The sequence below is a fragment of the Papio anubis genome, chromosome 1 (genome assembly GCF_008728515.1).
Source record: "Papio anubis isolate 15944 chromosome 1, Panubis1.0, whole genome shotgun sequence".
Classification (NCBI taxonomy): Eukaryota; Metazoa; Chordata; class Mammalia; order Primates; family Cercopithecidae; genus Papio; species Papio anubis.
Window position 1 is genome coordinate 59777993 of NC_044976.1, and position 15063 is coordinate 59793055.

The following is a 15063-nucleotide window of genomic DNA, read 5'->3' on the forward strand; positions in this document are numbered from 1 at the left end:
ACTCAGGGTTTTTTAAACTCTAAATATTACAGTCTCCCCAAAGGCAAAGTATCTTAAAGACTGAGTCTAGATATACCGTATAACTTAATATCTCATAAACATTTTTAAAATAATTTCTTTTAAAAGGCTTCCTTATTTCAGATTTTTAGATTTTAATTTTATTTTTATGGATCAGTTGTACTATTTATAAATGTAATCTCAGAGACTGAACTCTATACATCCACTAGGGCTTAAACTAGATGAGCTTCAGAGAGTATTTAGTTCAAACTGCTTATTGTGAGAAGAGAGACCAAAGGAGAGAGAAGCCACCCACATTTATAATATGCCAGGTAGCAGCAGAAACTAAGTTAAATCCCAAGTCCCTTTATCTAATCTGAAAATATTCCTAAAAAAATGTCCTAGATCTTCTGAAAAGCATTTGTTTTTGTTACTGTTTTTTTGTTTGTTTTCTGTTTTTGTTTTGTTTTAGATACAGGGTGTTGCTCTGTCACCCAGGCTAGAGTGCAGTGGTATGATCATGGCTCACTGCAGCCTCAAACTCCTGGGCTTAAGCAATCCTCCCACCTCAGCCTCCAAGTAGCTGGGATTACAGGCACCTACCACCACACTTGGCTACATTTTTCAATTTTGTGTAGAGATAAGATCTCACTGTATTGCCCAGGGTGGTCTCAAACTCCTGGGCTCCAGTGATTCTCCTGCCTCAGCCTTCTGAGTAGCTGGGGTTACAGGTGTGAGCCATCACACCCAGCCAAAAAGTGTTTCTAGTAGTCAATATGTATTAGATTTCTGATAAGCAAACTCCCAATACCTAAAACGGTGGGACTTGCAAGGGAAGTGATAGAGATTTCCACTATTTCCATGTTTTGGGAGGCCATGCTCAGAATGTGGTGTGGTAAGAAATGTGCCTGGGGCCAGGCACAGTGGCTCATGCCTGTAATCCTAGCACTTGGGGAGGCTGAAGCGGGCATATTGCCTGAGCTCAGGAGTTCAAGACAACGCTGGGCAACATGGTGAAACCCTGTCTCTACTAAAAAAATACAAAAATTAGTTGGGCGTGGTGGCAGGCACCTGTAGTCCCAGCTACTCAGGAGGCTGAGGCAGGAGAATTACTTGAACCCGGAAGGCAGAGGTTGCAGTGAGCTGAGATTGCGCCACTGCACTCCATCCTACGTCACAGAGTGAAACTCTGTCTCCAAAAATAATAATAATAATAATAATAATAGTAATGCCTGGTTGGCAGGGGCCTACATGGTGAAGAGGGAGGTCAGTGTGGACACTCAAAGATTGTAGGTCTAAGTAAAAAATAGCGTCTAGAGGGAGATGGCCCCATAGTTCTAAGCTTCTGGGTGAAGTCTCACAGTCTGAAATGTTTAGTAAAGGCAGGGATTCACAGTATATTTGGTCAGCAAAGACTCTTTATCGGTCTAGGTCTTTAAAGAGCTTTTATCTTTACTTAGATATCTATGGTATCTATGATTATTAGGTCAAGATTGTTGCTACTGCTATTGTTGCTTTTACTTTTCATTTTGTTGTTTGTGGAATTATTTTCAAGGCCCTCATGTCATATCCATACTGATAGTATATACTATTTCATCAATATTTATGTACTTTTTTGTCCAAGAGACAGGCAAGCAACAAGTACCTCTTGTTCCACCACTCCTTTCTTTCATGTATTCTACAATCAGAACAGGTCCTAGCACACAGGAGCAAATTTCAGTTTATTCATTGCCTATCCCATTCTTGTCTATGATAGTACTATCATACTAATAAAAGAAGCTAATGATCACTTAATTGTATGGTAAGAAACTGTGCCATGTGCCTTATATACATTGTCTCATTTAATCTTCACAACAGCTCTATGAGGTATTATTAGCCCCATTATACAGATGCCAAAACTGAGTTATAGAGAAGCTCAGCAACTGAAGCATAGCTCGTAAGTGATAGAGCTTAGCATTTAAACTCATGTCTATCTGACTCCAAAGCCCTGGTCCTTATATTATACTGCACTGCTTTTCTGAGTCATATTTAACTTAGAATTATACACACACACACACACACACACACACGGATGTGGTCAGCCAGCACAGACCAAGGCATGTTAAGTAATGGTGAAGACAGACAATCAAAAGGCTACCATGGAGAGCTAATGAGATATCAAAAGCGACCAGATTGCTTTGGAAAGCTTCAGAAAGCTGAGGTGGAAGTAGTAGTGATTGTCAGGTGTCTGACTCACAGAGCTTGGCAGGTGCTTGGAGAGTGAACAAAAATTTTGTGGATCTGGAAGACTGGGCCCACAGCTCCAATAGCCCTTTGCCTGTATTTGAAAATAAAGTTTTATTGGAACACAGCCACACTCATTTGTTTATGTAATGTCTATGACTGCTTCTGCACTGTAGCAGCAGAGTTGAGCAGTTACAACAGAGACCATATAGCCTGCAAAGTCTAAACTATTTAGTATCTGGTCTTTACAGAAAATGTTTGCCAACTCCTGGCCTAGCCAGGGCCTTGAGCAACAAAAGTCTTGAAGTAGCTAAAATTGATCTACATAAAAATTTTAAAAGACTTTGGCCTTTCATTTTCTTGTGTGGGCCTTTCTTTTTCTTTCTGTTTTTCCAAAAGACATTAGAATTTGAGCTCTTAGAAGATCCTCTCAATTCAAATGGAATAGACTCTTATCAACCATCTTGGAAACTAACCGTGGCATAAAGTTACTTTGTCTGGTAGCAGGAATACAAAAACACTGGTGTTTTGCAAGCTATCAAGCAATGTCATATATTTCTCTCAATTGACATATCCGAGTCCTTTCACGTGCATGTTCGTGATGTTAAAAGATATGTACCAAATGTTTTCAAAAACCTTGGCTCACCTTGAGTCAAAAGCTTTGTTATTTAGAAAAGGCATCACCTCTTAAAGGTTTGAAAACCATTGCCAATTCTTCTTTCTTTGTGTCTCTGTTAAAATAAATCCCATGACTCCAAACTTCTCAGCTTTCATAAATGGCAGGCCTGATTCATGCATGATTTGTAAATTAGGGCTATGGACCATTAAGATAGATTTCTGAAGAAGCAAGGTACATAGTAGTTGACAACCCAAGCCATTTTTAAGTTCTATTTACCCTTATGGAAAGCTTCTTTTGTTTTTTAAGTGGAATATTTTTCTTCGATTTTCTTTTCCTTTTGAGGCTTTGCCTTGTTACAAATTTTTACTTCTAATTATGAGTAGTCAAGAGTTCTTAATGCCACCCTTACTCAATGGAAATAGTGACTTTCATCTAAAGAACATCTGACTTCTGAAGACAGAGAAGAAGGTTTTTCTTATAATGGCGCTAACAATGAAAAAGTGTTTGGAATCTCACCTGTTGCCACTGCCTTTGTATTGATTAACACTGAGACTGTGAAGTTTTGCAGATGCCAGGGCTCAAGAGCGATTCTTTGCTCTTGTGACGAAAGAAGCCTGTATATAACACTGCCTTAAGACCACACTGCACCTGAAGGAGGATTAGATTTTATTGTTTGTGTTGCTCTCTTGACAGCTTTTCTTTGGAGCTTCCCATAGAAGAGAGACTGGGATTTAAAGGCTGATGCCAGAAAGCAAAAGCTAATGTGAAAAGAATCCAAGTCTCTGTCCAGTGTGTGAGAATCTGCAACGGTTCACGGACAAGGAATAAAGCAATTAAGGCAATGTCAGGGTTATAATACAGAAGAACATATTTCAACCCGTAAAATTTTGGTTTAAGGGAAAATGTGTGAGGGTTATTAGAGTTCTTGGAGGTTGAGCTTGAGAAAAACTACTGGAAATACTGAGAGATTACTTTCTTCTATCTCTTTTTCTTCCCTGAGACTTATAAAAGCAGAAAAATGCAAGATTCCAAGCTTGTCTGGACACAGCTCCCTGATACCATCTTATTTCATATGGCCCACACTTAGATGTTCTAGCTAGTTCTGACTCCTCTTAAGAGCACTGTATGTGTCTACAAGACCTCATCCTCATAGTGGACTCTCAGACCGAGAATCCCTGGTGGTATTATAGAAGCCTCGCAACATATCCAATAATACCATAATGATCTTGACCTCTTTTCTCAGTCTTCATAAATTCTGCTTTTAACAGAAGAAGCATTTTTGAGTTAAATATGTATATGTATTTTTTCAATTGTTTGAATTTTTAACTTTTTTTCCTTCAAACTAAAACCAAGAGAGGATTTTCAAGAACCGGTGGGCTGCTGGACTGGTAGGGAGGGGAGTGAACAAGTAAACCAACCTGACTGACCTGCTTTGTTTTTTTTAAAGTATGCAGTGATATGATCATTCGGTAAGATACAGCTGAGTATTACACCTTTGGGAAATTCTGGCTCTCTGTTTCTTTCATTGTGGCTACTTTGTTCAGGATGTGTAGGCAGTGCCATTGCAGCCAGGGAAACCTGATCAAATTTCCTTCCTTCCCATCTTATTTGTATTCTTTGTGAAAAGCCCAAGCAGTTGTTTTAAACAAGTCTGGCCACTCGTTAAAGTTTGAACTAGTAGTGAGATCCATCAGGAGTGAAGTGTTTTTGACACTTTCTGCTGCTCCTGGCCTAGGGTACTAAGAGTATGAGATGCCGGAAGCAGCCAATTTTGTAGTGTCTTTTAATACACAAAATTGTATTAACATCAACATGGATACAGATGGATGCACTGCAATAAACTGTAACCACTTGAGAAAAGCCTTTATTGACTCTCAAGTAAATAATGCACATTTTAAAGGATCTAAATATGCATTTACATAATGTGCTATAATTTTTTATCATGTCAACTACTCACACGCACACATCCATAAGACATGTTTTTCTTCGTCAAAAATCTGGACTCATACCATTTTTTGTGCATTCCATTAGCATCATGCCAAATTCATAATGGTAGGTTTTTTCTATAAAACCTGATCTGGCCATCTCAAAATATGTTTGATGAATTTTACTCTTAAATTGATTTAACCCCAATGGCTCTTTCTAAAATGATTTGAGACAAATAAAAACTTAGGTACAGTAAAAATATCCAAGAAGAAGAGAGAAAACAAGAAATAGGAGAGAAGAAAAACAAAGTTAGGCAGGCATTGATGAAATCTTAATTCTGAGTTTCAGTGGGTTTCATTGTCTGGTAGACGAGGAATATAGCAGGTTATCCGGAGAAACAGCATCTATTTAATAATAATTACTAGAGCTTTGTGATGTCAGTAACGTAACTATTTTCTGTTTGAAGAAATGAAGGCTCAGGATCTGGAATGATTTCTTCCAGTTGCACAGTGAACTGACAACTGAACCAGGAAGTCCAAAGCATGAGAAAGTAAGGGTTGCAAAAGATGACACTTTAAAATGCAGACTCGGCAATTGCCTAATTTGAAACTACAGGCTAAATGATTTCCTGGTATTAATTAAGAATTGATTCTTATAAATCAGTCATTGTAGAATTAATTCCATATAGTACCATATGTTCTTGTGTTTGTGTTAAACTCTATTCCACAAGGAAATAGTGAATAAATTGTTTTTAGTAAAATAAAGAAATGAAGGTCTAAATTTAAGTTGCTAATGATTGTCTTTTAGGTATTTAACGACAACAACAAAATGAGAGAAAGGATGTTTATTAACAGTTAATGGGGAGATGACAGGGTGCTTTTGAGTTATTTCTTTTGTCTCATTTCTTTAAAGATCAGTTCTGCTTGATCTTTGCTCAAGTGAATTTCTTTTTTGGGCAGCGTTCTCTGTTGGCCACCATGATTTCGTAATCTAACAATTTCCCATCACTTTCCATTGAGCACCTGAGGCAGCAGCACTTTATCTTCAAAGTCAGCCTACCAGGGGCTCTTGGCAGCAGATCGACATCTTTGTGTTTGACACCCTGCAAAAGTTGAGTGTTTTGTTTAGTTAGGCTCAGTACATCCTCAGCCTAGTTTGGGAAATACCACATTCTGTCCTTAACTAGTGACTGTTCCATCAGATGCAGGGTACCGAGTGAAAGTTTCTTGCCACCAGCAAGGAGGACTGTACCATGTTAGATGAAAAAATTCCTTTGATTTTTTAAAACCAGTAGCATAATTTGCAGAGTAAGAGATGACCAGAGCCATTTAACTTTTTAGCTTGTGGGTTTTAACTCAGCAACAACAATAGATTCCAAGATTTATCATTCATTGTAGGAAGTCCTAAGTTTTGCTCATTTTTCTTTTTTTTCTTTTCTTTTCTTTTTTTTTTTTTTTTTTTTTTTTTTTGAGACAGGGTCTTGCTCTGTCACCCAGGCTACAGGGCAGTGGTGCGATCTTGACTCACTACAAGATCCACCTCCCAGGTTCACACCATTCTCCTGCCTCAGGGTCCTGAGTAGCTGGGACTACAGGCACCCGCCACCATACCCAGCTAATTTTTTGTATTTTTAATAGAGATGGGGTTTCACCGTGTTAACCAGGATGGTCTCAATCTCCTGACCTCATGATCCACCTGCCTCGTCCTCCCAAAGTGCTGGGATTACATGCATGAGCCACCATACCCGGCCAGTTTTACCCATTTTTCTAAAAGCTCCCTGGTTCTTGGCCAGGTGGAAAAACCGAGTTTTGGTTTTGGCAAATTTTATTCTATGTTTAATGGTATGATTATCTTATTAACCTCTGTTTAAACTTTCAGTCATTCACTGCACATTCAACAAATATTTATTGAGTGCCAGACTCAGTTCTGGGGATATTGCAGTGGGTGGAAAAGCTATTTACAAAGATGGAGAAGACTGGGAGAATCGTAAGCTTGAGAGAAGAAGGTAATGAAAATTCGGATTCAAATAGGCTATGTTTGAGAAATCCTCAATTGTATGACCGAGGGCAAAATTTCATCTGTTTCAGCTCAGATTTGTTTCTTAAGGCTATAGTAGGAGCCTATGAATATTTATTGGGCAGATTAAAGATTGCATGAATTAAAGGGTTTCATCAGACCACCTACAAGACATGGATTGGAAAGTTGCTTCCACTCCAATCGCCTATTTCCAGTCTTTGAAAACTACAGATGTCACTCTGAATCCCATAGTATGAGCCATTTCAGTCATGAGTCAGAAAGTGCCCCAATCATAAAGAAATCCCAGTAGGAAACAAAGAACCCATGTCCAGCAACTAATACAGATGCATTCTTTTTTACAGCCCTTACCCATGCAAGTGGGATAGTGGTAGAAGTGGTGGCCTGTGTTACTGGGTTTCTCTTCAGTATTATGAGTCATTCTTGGTATAAGAAAGGTCTTGTTTTCCAAAATGTGGACATTCCTGTGATTTTTAGTTTAAAGTTTTAAACTGAAGAAAATAAAGTAAAGATAAATACTCTCATCTCTAATTTGGGAGAGGTTTCTCTGGCTCTCATTGAGAAGTAAGAGCTGCTATCTTGGCTTGACTTAGTTTGAATATCTTCAGCCTTCCCATGCACTGCTCTTATCCTCCAGCCAGTTTTATCAATCATCCTTCTAATTCAAGGGCAAAAGTTCTCTTAGAGAAGTTATTAGGCACCTCACATAAGTTTTTTTTTAATCTAATGTAATCTTGTTCTCATGAAATTTACCAGGGTTCAAATGTAAGGGAGTAGTAGTTGTCTGAGTCTTTTATCAGTTTTTGTGGGCACAGGGCCAACATTTTAGCAGGGGCCACTGCCTGCTTACCCTGTGGGTTCCCCTGCTCTAACATATATGCATTTCTGAGTTTGGCTTTGAAATATCATCTGAAGGCGACATAAACCATCCGTGTAAAGTGAGGCACCCAAATTGCATGGGTTCATTAAGTGATCATTTACTACATACTTCAAAAAATTTTCATCCTGAATTAGTCCCTAGAAATTTCCTTGAAAGGGGTATAAGAGCTTTAACAATGAATTATTGTCTATGGATAGCTCAGCATGAAAGGGGATCCATATGTGCAAACTAGAATTTGTCATATGTAATGTCAGTTAAGTCAGGTCTAATCTACCAAATACATTTTTTATTGCTTGCTTCATTAAAAAAGCTCTTAAGGTAATGAATAATCTTCAGCCTCACCAAGGATTATTAATGCCTTTATAACTCATGTCCACTGAAAATAGAAAGACAGCTTGAAACTCTACCCTAATCTAACCTCCATGTTTGTCTTAGAGCCATAAGGAAGAAAATCTGTCAGACCTATCCAGTGTTAAATTCAGTCACATGAGCAATATTGTGAATCAGGCCAGGAAGAGAAATAAAGGAGGAAGTTGAATCGGGTTCAGCTATGACAAAGCAGGTCTTTCTTTTCATAACCCTGATGTTTTCTTTTCCTGCAGCAAGTCCGCATGCAACACCATCGACTCTTCATTTCCCGACATCACCCATTATCCAGCAGCCTGGGCCTTACTTCTCACACCCAGCCATCCGCTATCACCCTCAGGAGACGCTGAAAGAATTTGTCCAACTTGTCTGCCCTGATGCTGGTCAGCAGGCTGGACAGGTGGGGTTCCTCAATGTAAGGAAACCTCTTTTTTTTCCATTTCTTTAGAAATGTTAGCCGAATATAAAAATAACAAGGGGAGACCTTATGATCATGTGACATTGTGCTCTAATGTTGTGCTGACTGACTGCAGACAAATGTCATATTTATTCTAGATTGTGGGAAAGTTAATTTGGTCTAAGAGTGATTAGTCAGGGTTTAAAAACAGTGTTTGTGTTAAGTTTGCAACTGTCAAGTTTATGGATATAAATCAGCTCAAGGGTGAACTATATAACCTTGTAAGTTCTGTGGGCTGATCATTCCACCTCGTGCATTCTAACCCCAGGGCTCATACAGTTAACAAAATAGAAAGACCAAATAGTTTTAAATAATGATTTGGGGCGGTAGAGAGAGGTAGGGAGATGAAGGGGACAGATGTTTCAGATCAACTAAGTTGATATTTTTGAAAAATACAGTCTTCTAACACTTTAGATCAAGTTGACCAGTACTTGAACTCAAGATGCTAAAAGTACAGTTTATTATGGTTTGTTATTTCTGCAAGTCATTATCTTTCCCACTTATCTTGGTATAAAGCTAAACAGTGTTCAATAGCTTCATGTGAATGTTTTTATTTTTCTTCAAATAGACCAAATAATCACAAGTTGAAATGGCATTCCAAATATAAAAGTGATTTTTAAAAATCAGAAGTTTTATTTCAAATATAGGATTAGATGTTTACAGTATATAGCTGTATCCCAAGGCCAATAATAATAAACAGTGACCAGCATAAAGCCAAATTTGATTTTCCTTTTCTACTAATAACTGTGCATGAAGTCACAGATTAGCCATAATTATTACTGGCTAATTTAGGATAGTATGTCACACCATCCTGTCACTGATTTTTTCACTTGCAGAAATACCTGATTCTGCATATCTGAGCCAGAACAGGCAGCTTTGACTAATGTCTGGTGATGTGTTAGCAGATACATTTCTGTCTAGACAACAAATCAATATGGTGCCTCTTTTCTTTTTGCTTGTATATTCATTTGCTTGGCTTATTCTAAAGCATTCACTTATGGACTCTCAGCACACTCAGAAATAACGCAAAGGCAAGGTTGCTGGCAAGAAAGCACAGCGTTCTGATCATCAGACGAGGTAGTCTTTGAGGAGCAATACTAAATGTATAAGTAAATGTTGATGGGGGAGTGAGACTGCCTCTGTAGAATTATTAAGCTTAAATGTAAAAGCCTGGGACAGCAGAATCTCCTTCAACCGAATTTTGATTGGGGACTAAATGTGAACTGTTGTTGTTGGTTGAATAGAGGCCTCTTGGGAAACAGTGAAAAAACTGAACTGATCACCAGCATCAAGCATCCGACTTCTAAATTTTTAACCATTTTTTTTAATAGTCCTGACACCCTATATAACTGTCAAATGCCCAGTTTAGCATTTTGATCAAAATTTTATAGGACTTAAGGCAGGTCTCTTCATGAAACTATTTTGAAAAAATTGAAAATAAAATGAGTTTTATTGCTCTCTTTAGAGGGGAATTTTTTTGTTAAAGAGCTGTTATTTGGTTGTTTTAACATCAGGCAGCAAAATAAATATGACTCTTACGACATATGCTTATATAATTTAAATCAAAATTAGAAGTGATATTTTTCCCTAGCAGACTTCTGACAGCTGAATTCTAAAGTTTGTGTGCCTGATGTTATACAATATGTGAACAAAATTTTCTATGTTCACTTAACACGTTTATTAAATGTTATATAATATCAACTTTAAAGAGTGAAAATAAAATATTTTTTTTCTCAAGTGCATATTTAGGAAACTTTGCTATATCTGTGTAAAGAAATATAGTGGAATAATAGCACAGTCCATAAAACACTTAGATATTAAATATTTAATAATCATGAGGAAGATAATGAAGGTAGCAGTTAATAACAGAAAAATATAAAACATTCCAAGCAAAAGTTGGTTACTCAGGTGACAAATGCAGAGTGATGACTGGCAGGTGGTTTTATGAAATCAGATGCAAAGAAGGACAATGTAGTTAAAGAAATAAGTTTAGGATGCATGGAGCGCATGCGGCTAAGAGTACTTTTGTGAAATGCCTGAAGAACAGAACCCAACAATGGACATTTCTATACGGACTTATGGAAGAATTCAAGCAGCTAGATACTTAGTAATTTACATTAAAGGTGCCTGATGAATATTTTGTTTTCAGAAGCAGCTAATGGTTGCTGTCTCTTTCTTCTTTTTCTTGTATGTGTGTTTTCTGCCCCCACCCTCACAGCCCAATGGGAGCAGCCAAGGCAAGGTGCACAACCCATTCCTTCCCACCCCAATGTTGCCACCGCCACCACCACCACCGATGGCCAGGCCTGTGCCTCTGCCGGTGCCAGACACGAAGCCTCCGACCACGTCAACAGAAGGAGGTGCAGCCTCCCCCACGTCACCAAGTAAGTATGGCTGTGACAAGGCGCCGGTCACTTATAAAGCTGTATGCACTGGAATCCACACTTAGGCTTTGTCCCTCACTGTATAGATTCTAGAAAGAGGCACAGATCCCCAGTGATGTTGTAGCATGAGTTTACCAGAGTAAGAATCAAAGTGAACACGACTCTTGGGTACTCTACCAGATGAGGAAAACACTGGGTGTTGGGTGGATGAGATGGTGTAGCTACATACCTAGGACTGAAATCAAGTTACGAGCTATTACATTTTGTATATTGTTTGAGGGACTTCAAATGCTCTTCCCATCATCAAGCAGCAGCTACTTGCATGGATTCTGCTTAGAAAAAGTTCCTCATTCTTACGGATAGCCCTGCCTTCCAGGAACTTGTAGTCTAAGAGAAATGCACTTGAAAGTTATATACCTCATACATCAATAGGAGAAAATGTCTAGATCAAAGCATCAACTCAAAGGTGTGTACACTGACCATTCGCTAAGAGTAAGAGCCTGGCAGAAGATCAGTGCTAGTAGCCCTGGCTGTTGCATGGTGAGGTTTGGCAGAGGTTGGGGTGGGGGATGGGGGATGGAGATAGAGGGGAGAGTAGGATGGAAGGAGGAGAGAACTCTTGGCTCTTCTCTGAACAGTCTGAGAACATTTAATCAAAGAATATAAGATTTCACAACCCTTTTAGGTGATGGGAATGATTACTTGAACTAGAGAGAGAATAATTCTCCAGATATTCCCGGATGTTTTAGAGGTGGCAAGGGGATGGAAATAGTTTGAATGCACAAATGTGGCTTTTATTAATGCCTGGAATAATGACAAAAAGACTGATGACTGGAGTTGCTAAGGGATGGATGCCCTAGTCTTGATAGATGGTGTGATGAGCACCTTCCCTAAAGCTGTAAAGAGGTAGCAAAGTATAAGAGAAGGATAGGAACTGTGACAGTGTGACCCTAAGGGAAGCTTTCAAGGGGGTTGTCAAAAGAGGTGAGACTGAGGCAAGGAATCTATAGAGGAAAGGATGTAAGAGTAGTGTAGGAAATGAGTGTTAAGGCCAAGAACTTGAACCACAGTGATAGATGTAGAATGGAACAGGACATGGTGGGGAGTGTTTTGTAGACATAAGCGTTGGGATTGGGCCGTCCTCTGGGTGAATACAGTGAATGAAGATTCTGGGCCTCTCAGCTTCCTTACCTTCAGTATTGGAATAATAATGATATTGAATACAGGAAGAAAGAAAGAGGAAAACTGAGCCCCTGTTTATGCCATGTTCATAGAATTTGATTCTGGAGGCACGGAACCCAAATGGCTAGAGGCCCTCATGGACACATCAGAGAGTGAGCTTTGGATTATCCAGTATTTATGCATTTTGATAATATACGCAGAAATGAGCAGCACTGTGCATGGATTCTGTATCAATAGCCAAAAGATTGAAGGTCCACGGGCAATCTAGGGGAGACCTACTTCTCTTGGTAAGATGTGATACAACACTTGTCAACAAAGGAGAAAACCCTGAGTGTCCAGTGTCAGAGAAGCAAGCTGGGCTTGGCCCATGGATCTTAGAAGCTCAGCTTAGAAAGAAAGCCTCTGCTTCTCAGAGGATTGAGGCTTCTTCAAAGATGTCACATAAGTACACAATAAGTGCCCTGCTTGTTGTGTATTTATGTAACATCTTTAAACAACTCAGAGAAATAACTGCCCCAGACTTTACTTATATCTGTTCCATGAGGATGTTGGCTTACAGATTATGCCTATTGTGCCCTGTCCATGCCTCCGCATACCATTTGCTGCTCGTCTTCTCCCTGTCTGTGCAGGACATTGCCAGTCTTTTAAAAGCTGCATAGTAATATGCCATCAATTCCGTGGAAACAGATCCTCACCTCCACTCTCAATGGCTCATGTGTCATGAGTTTTTCAGTAATGGGAATGAGGCTCTGCTGAGGCACGGCAGAAGAGTGGAAATAGCAATGTGTGGCTGTTCAAGTCTGAAGGATGGGGGCTCAAATGCCCACCTTTCAAATTACTAACTGGGTTTCTCTTTGAATCAATTTTCTCTTCTGTAAAATGTAGATGATAATATCTACCTGGCAGTAGATATTTGTATGAGATCAGTTCTGATCATTGAAGTATTTTATTATCTGCCTAAACTCTTACATAGTGGAAGGCTGTAGGACTTGGAGAAGCTACTCAACCCCTAAATTGAGTTGATGTCTTTGGGTCCATAGTTCTGGACTCCACTCCATGGATTGAACCAAGCACTATGTATAAGATAATACCTATCATTCTCTTGTGCCCAGCCTCAGGCATCTGGTCAGCACTAAGGGGAGAAGGGCAGAGGGAGTCTTGGCAGATCCAACTCATACGGTTGCATGTTAGAGCAGCACTTAAGATTTGGGGTAGGGTGGGGGTGAGAGAATATCAGCAGAAAGAGTCCCAGAGCTTGATACAGATTTGATACTTTTTGAATCATGGGATTCTAGAAATATAGACAAAACAAAATGTTCTACTGATGACACAGAAAGGTTTTTATCATCATTCATTTTAGCCCTTGTTCAGCTAAAGGCTTTTCTAGGGTATGATGAATTCATAGTAATATGTAGTTTCACAGCATACTATTGCTTACCATTTTCTGCTTTCTTAACAAGATGGTGTTAGGCTGGGAGAGCTGTAATTTATAGCGTAGGAGAAGCCTTTCAAATTAAAAATCTTCAATCTCACTCATCCTTATTTGGAGGGGATTTAAGGGCCCTCAATTTAAAGAGTCCTCTCCCATGCCCTGATTTCTAAACCAATTGATAAATAAAATACTTTTTAAAAATCAGAAGACAAAATATCACCTTTATTGTGAGAGAATTTAGTTTAGAACTGTGGCCAGGGCACTTCCTAACACTGAACCCCCAATTACACCATCATAGCTACCTGGTCACTGGCAGGGCTAGACCACAGCAGCCCTTCTTACATGTGATAATAAAGCTGATGGCATGAAGGTGTGGGTGGCAGTGTGCTTCCCACCAGCACCTGTCCCCGAAGAGGAAGAGACAGGGTGGGGTGGTGGGGACTAGTCATGTCCAGTTTTTCCTTCGAAGCTCTACAACCTAGAGAGTAATAGGTGAGAGGGTGGAGAGAAGACAAGAGTAGATGGAAGGGAATAAATATCAGGAGTGAAGTAGCTTCCCCCTCCCTTAGCATTCATCTTTGACGACTGCTTTTTTTCATTTATTTATTCAGCCTGCACCTATCAGGCACCTATGATGCATCACGGCTGTATTAGCGCATGGGATTCAGAGATGATGGATCCCTACTCTCAAGAAATGGCATCTGTTGAGGGACACGTAAACAGGCAGTTTATACAGGATGACACTGGCATAAAGTTGTGTATAGGTGCCACAAGAAGACATGGGAGGGAGTTTGGTCCAGTGTGGGCCTCCAGGTAAACATATTTTAGAGGAGTTGACTTCTAAGCTGTTTAGTAGGGATAACATCCTGGTATCTTAAGAGAATATAGAATTTTTCTTCTGAAACCAGCTTGGTGGCCTAAAATTGGATTACCACTAGATAAAAATGTAGGGCAAAACTATAGTTTCAGAAATCAGGTACTTTCTTAGAAATTAAAAACACAGGTTGAGCGGATTCTGTTTATCTTGTCAGTTTATCAGAGCTCAACTTTAGCAAGAAGGAACATCATGACAGGGTATTCAGTACATGTGCTCAGCATCCCAACAGTTTGATGTCTGAAGTGGAGGCTGTTCTCAAAAATGTATACTGTGTGACGTAAGACAGCCTTTCCTATTTAGGAGTTTGAGATGACTTGCCATACAATACAATTCTAAAAGTAAATATAGGGACCGGGCTTGGTGGCTCATGCCTGCAGACCCAACACTTTGGGAAGCCTAGGAGGGGCAGATTGCTGGAGCTCAGGCGTTCGAGACCAGCCTGGACAACATGGTGAAACCCCATCTCTACAAAAAATACAAAAATTAGTTGGGCGTGGTGGCGTGCACCTGTAGTTTCAGCTACTTGGGAGGCTGAGGCAGGAAAATTGCTTGAGCCCGGGAGGTCGAGGCTGCAGTGAACCAAGATCACGCCACTGCACTCAAGCCTGGGTGACAGAGTGAGACCCTGTTTCAAAAAATATATATATAATAAAAATAAAAGTAGGAAAACATGCCAAGTGCCTTCT

At 39.5% G+C, this 15063-nt stretch overlaps 1 protein-coding gene across 5 annotated transcripts in view; it reads left to right on the forward strand.

Annotated features, from left to right (window-relative positions):
• The window catches only part of NFIA (nuclear factor I A), a 384448-nt gene that overhangs the window by 317221 nt on the left and 52164 nt on the right, over positions 1-15063 (forward strand). For 4 of the 5 annotated variants that reach the window (XM_017961996.3, XM_017962000.3, XM_017961998.3 and 1 more), the window contains 2 exons: positions 8282-8460; positions 10721-10886. In XM_017961996.3, coding sequence (XP_017817485.1) covers positions 8282-8460; positions 10721-10886 — 345 coding nt within the window. The remainder of the gene's footprint in view (positions 1-8281; positions 8461-10720; positions 10887-15063) is intronic. The other variant, XM_017961995.3, reaches the window with a different exon arrangement.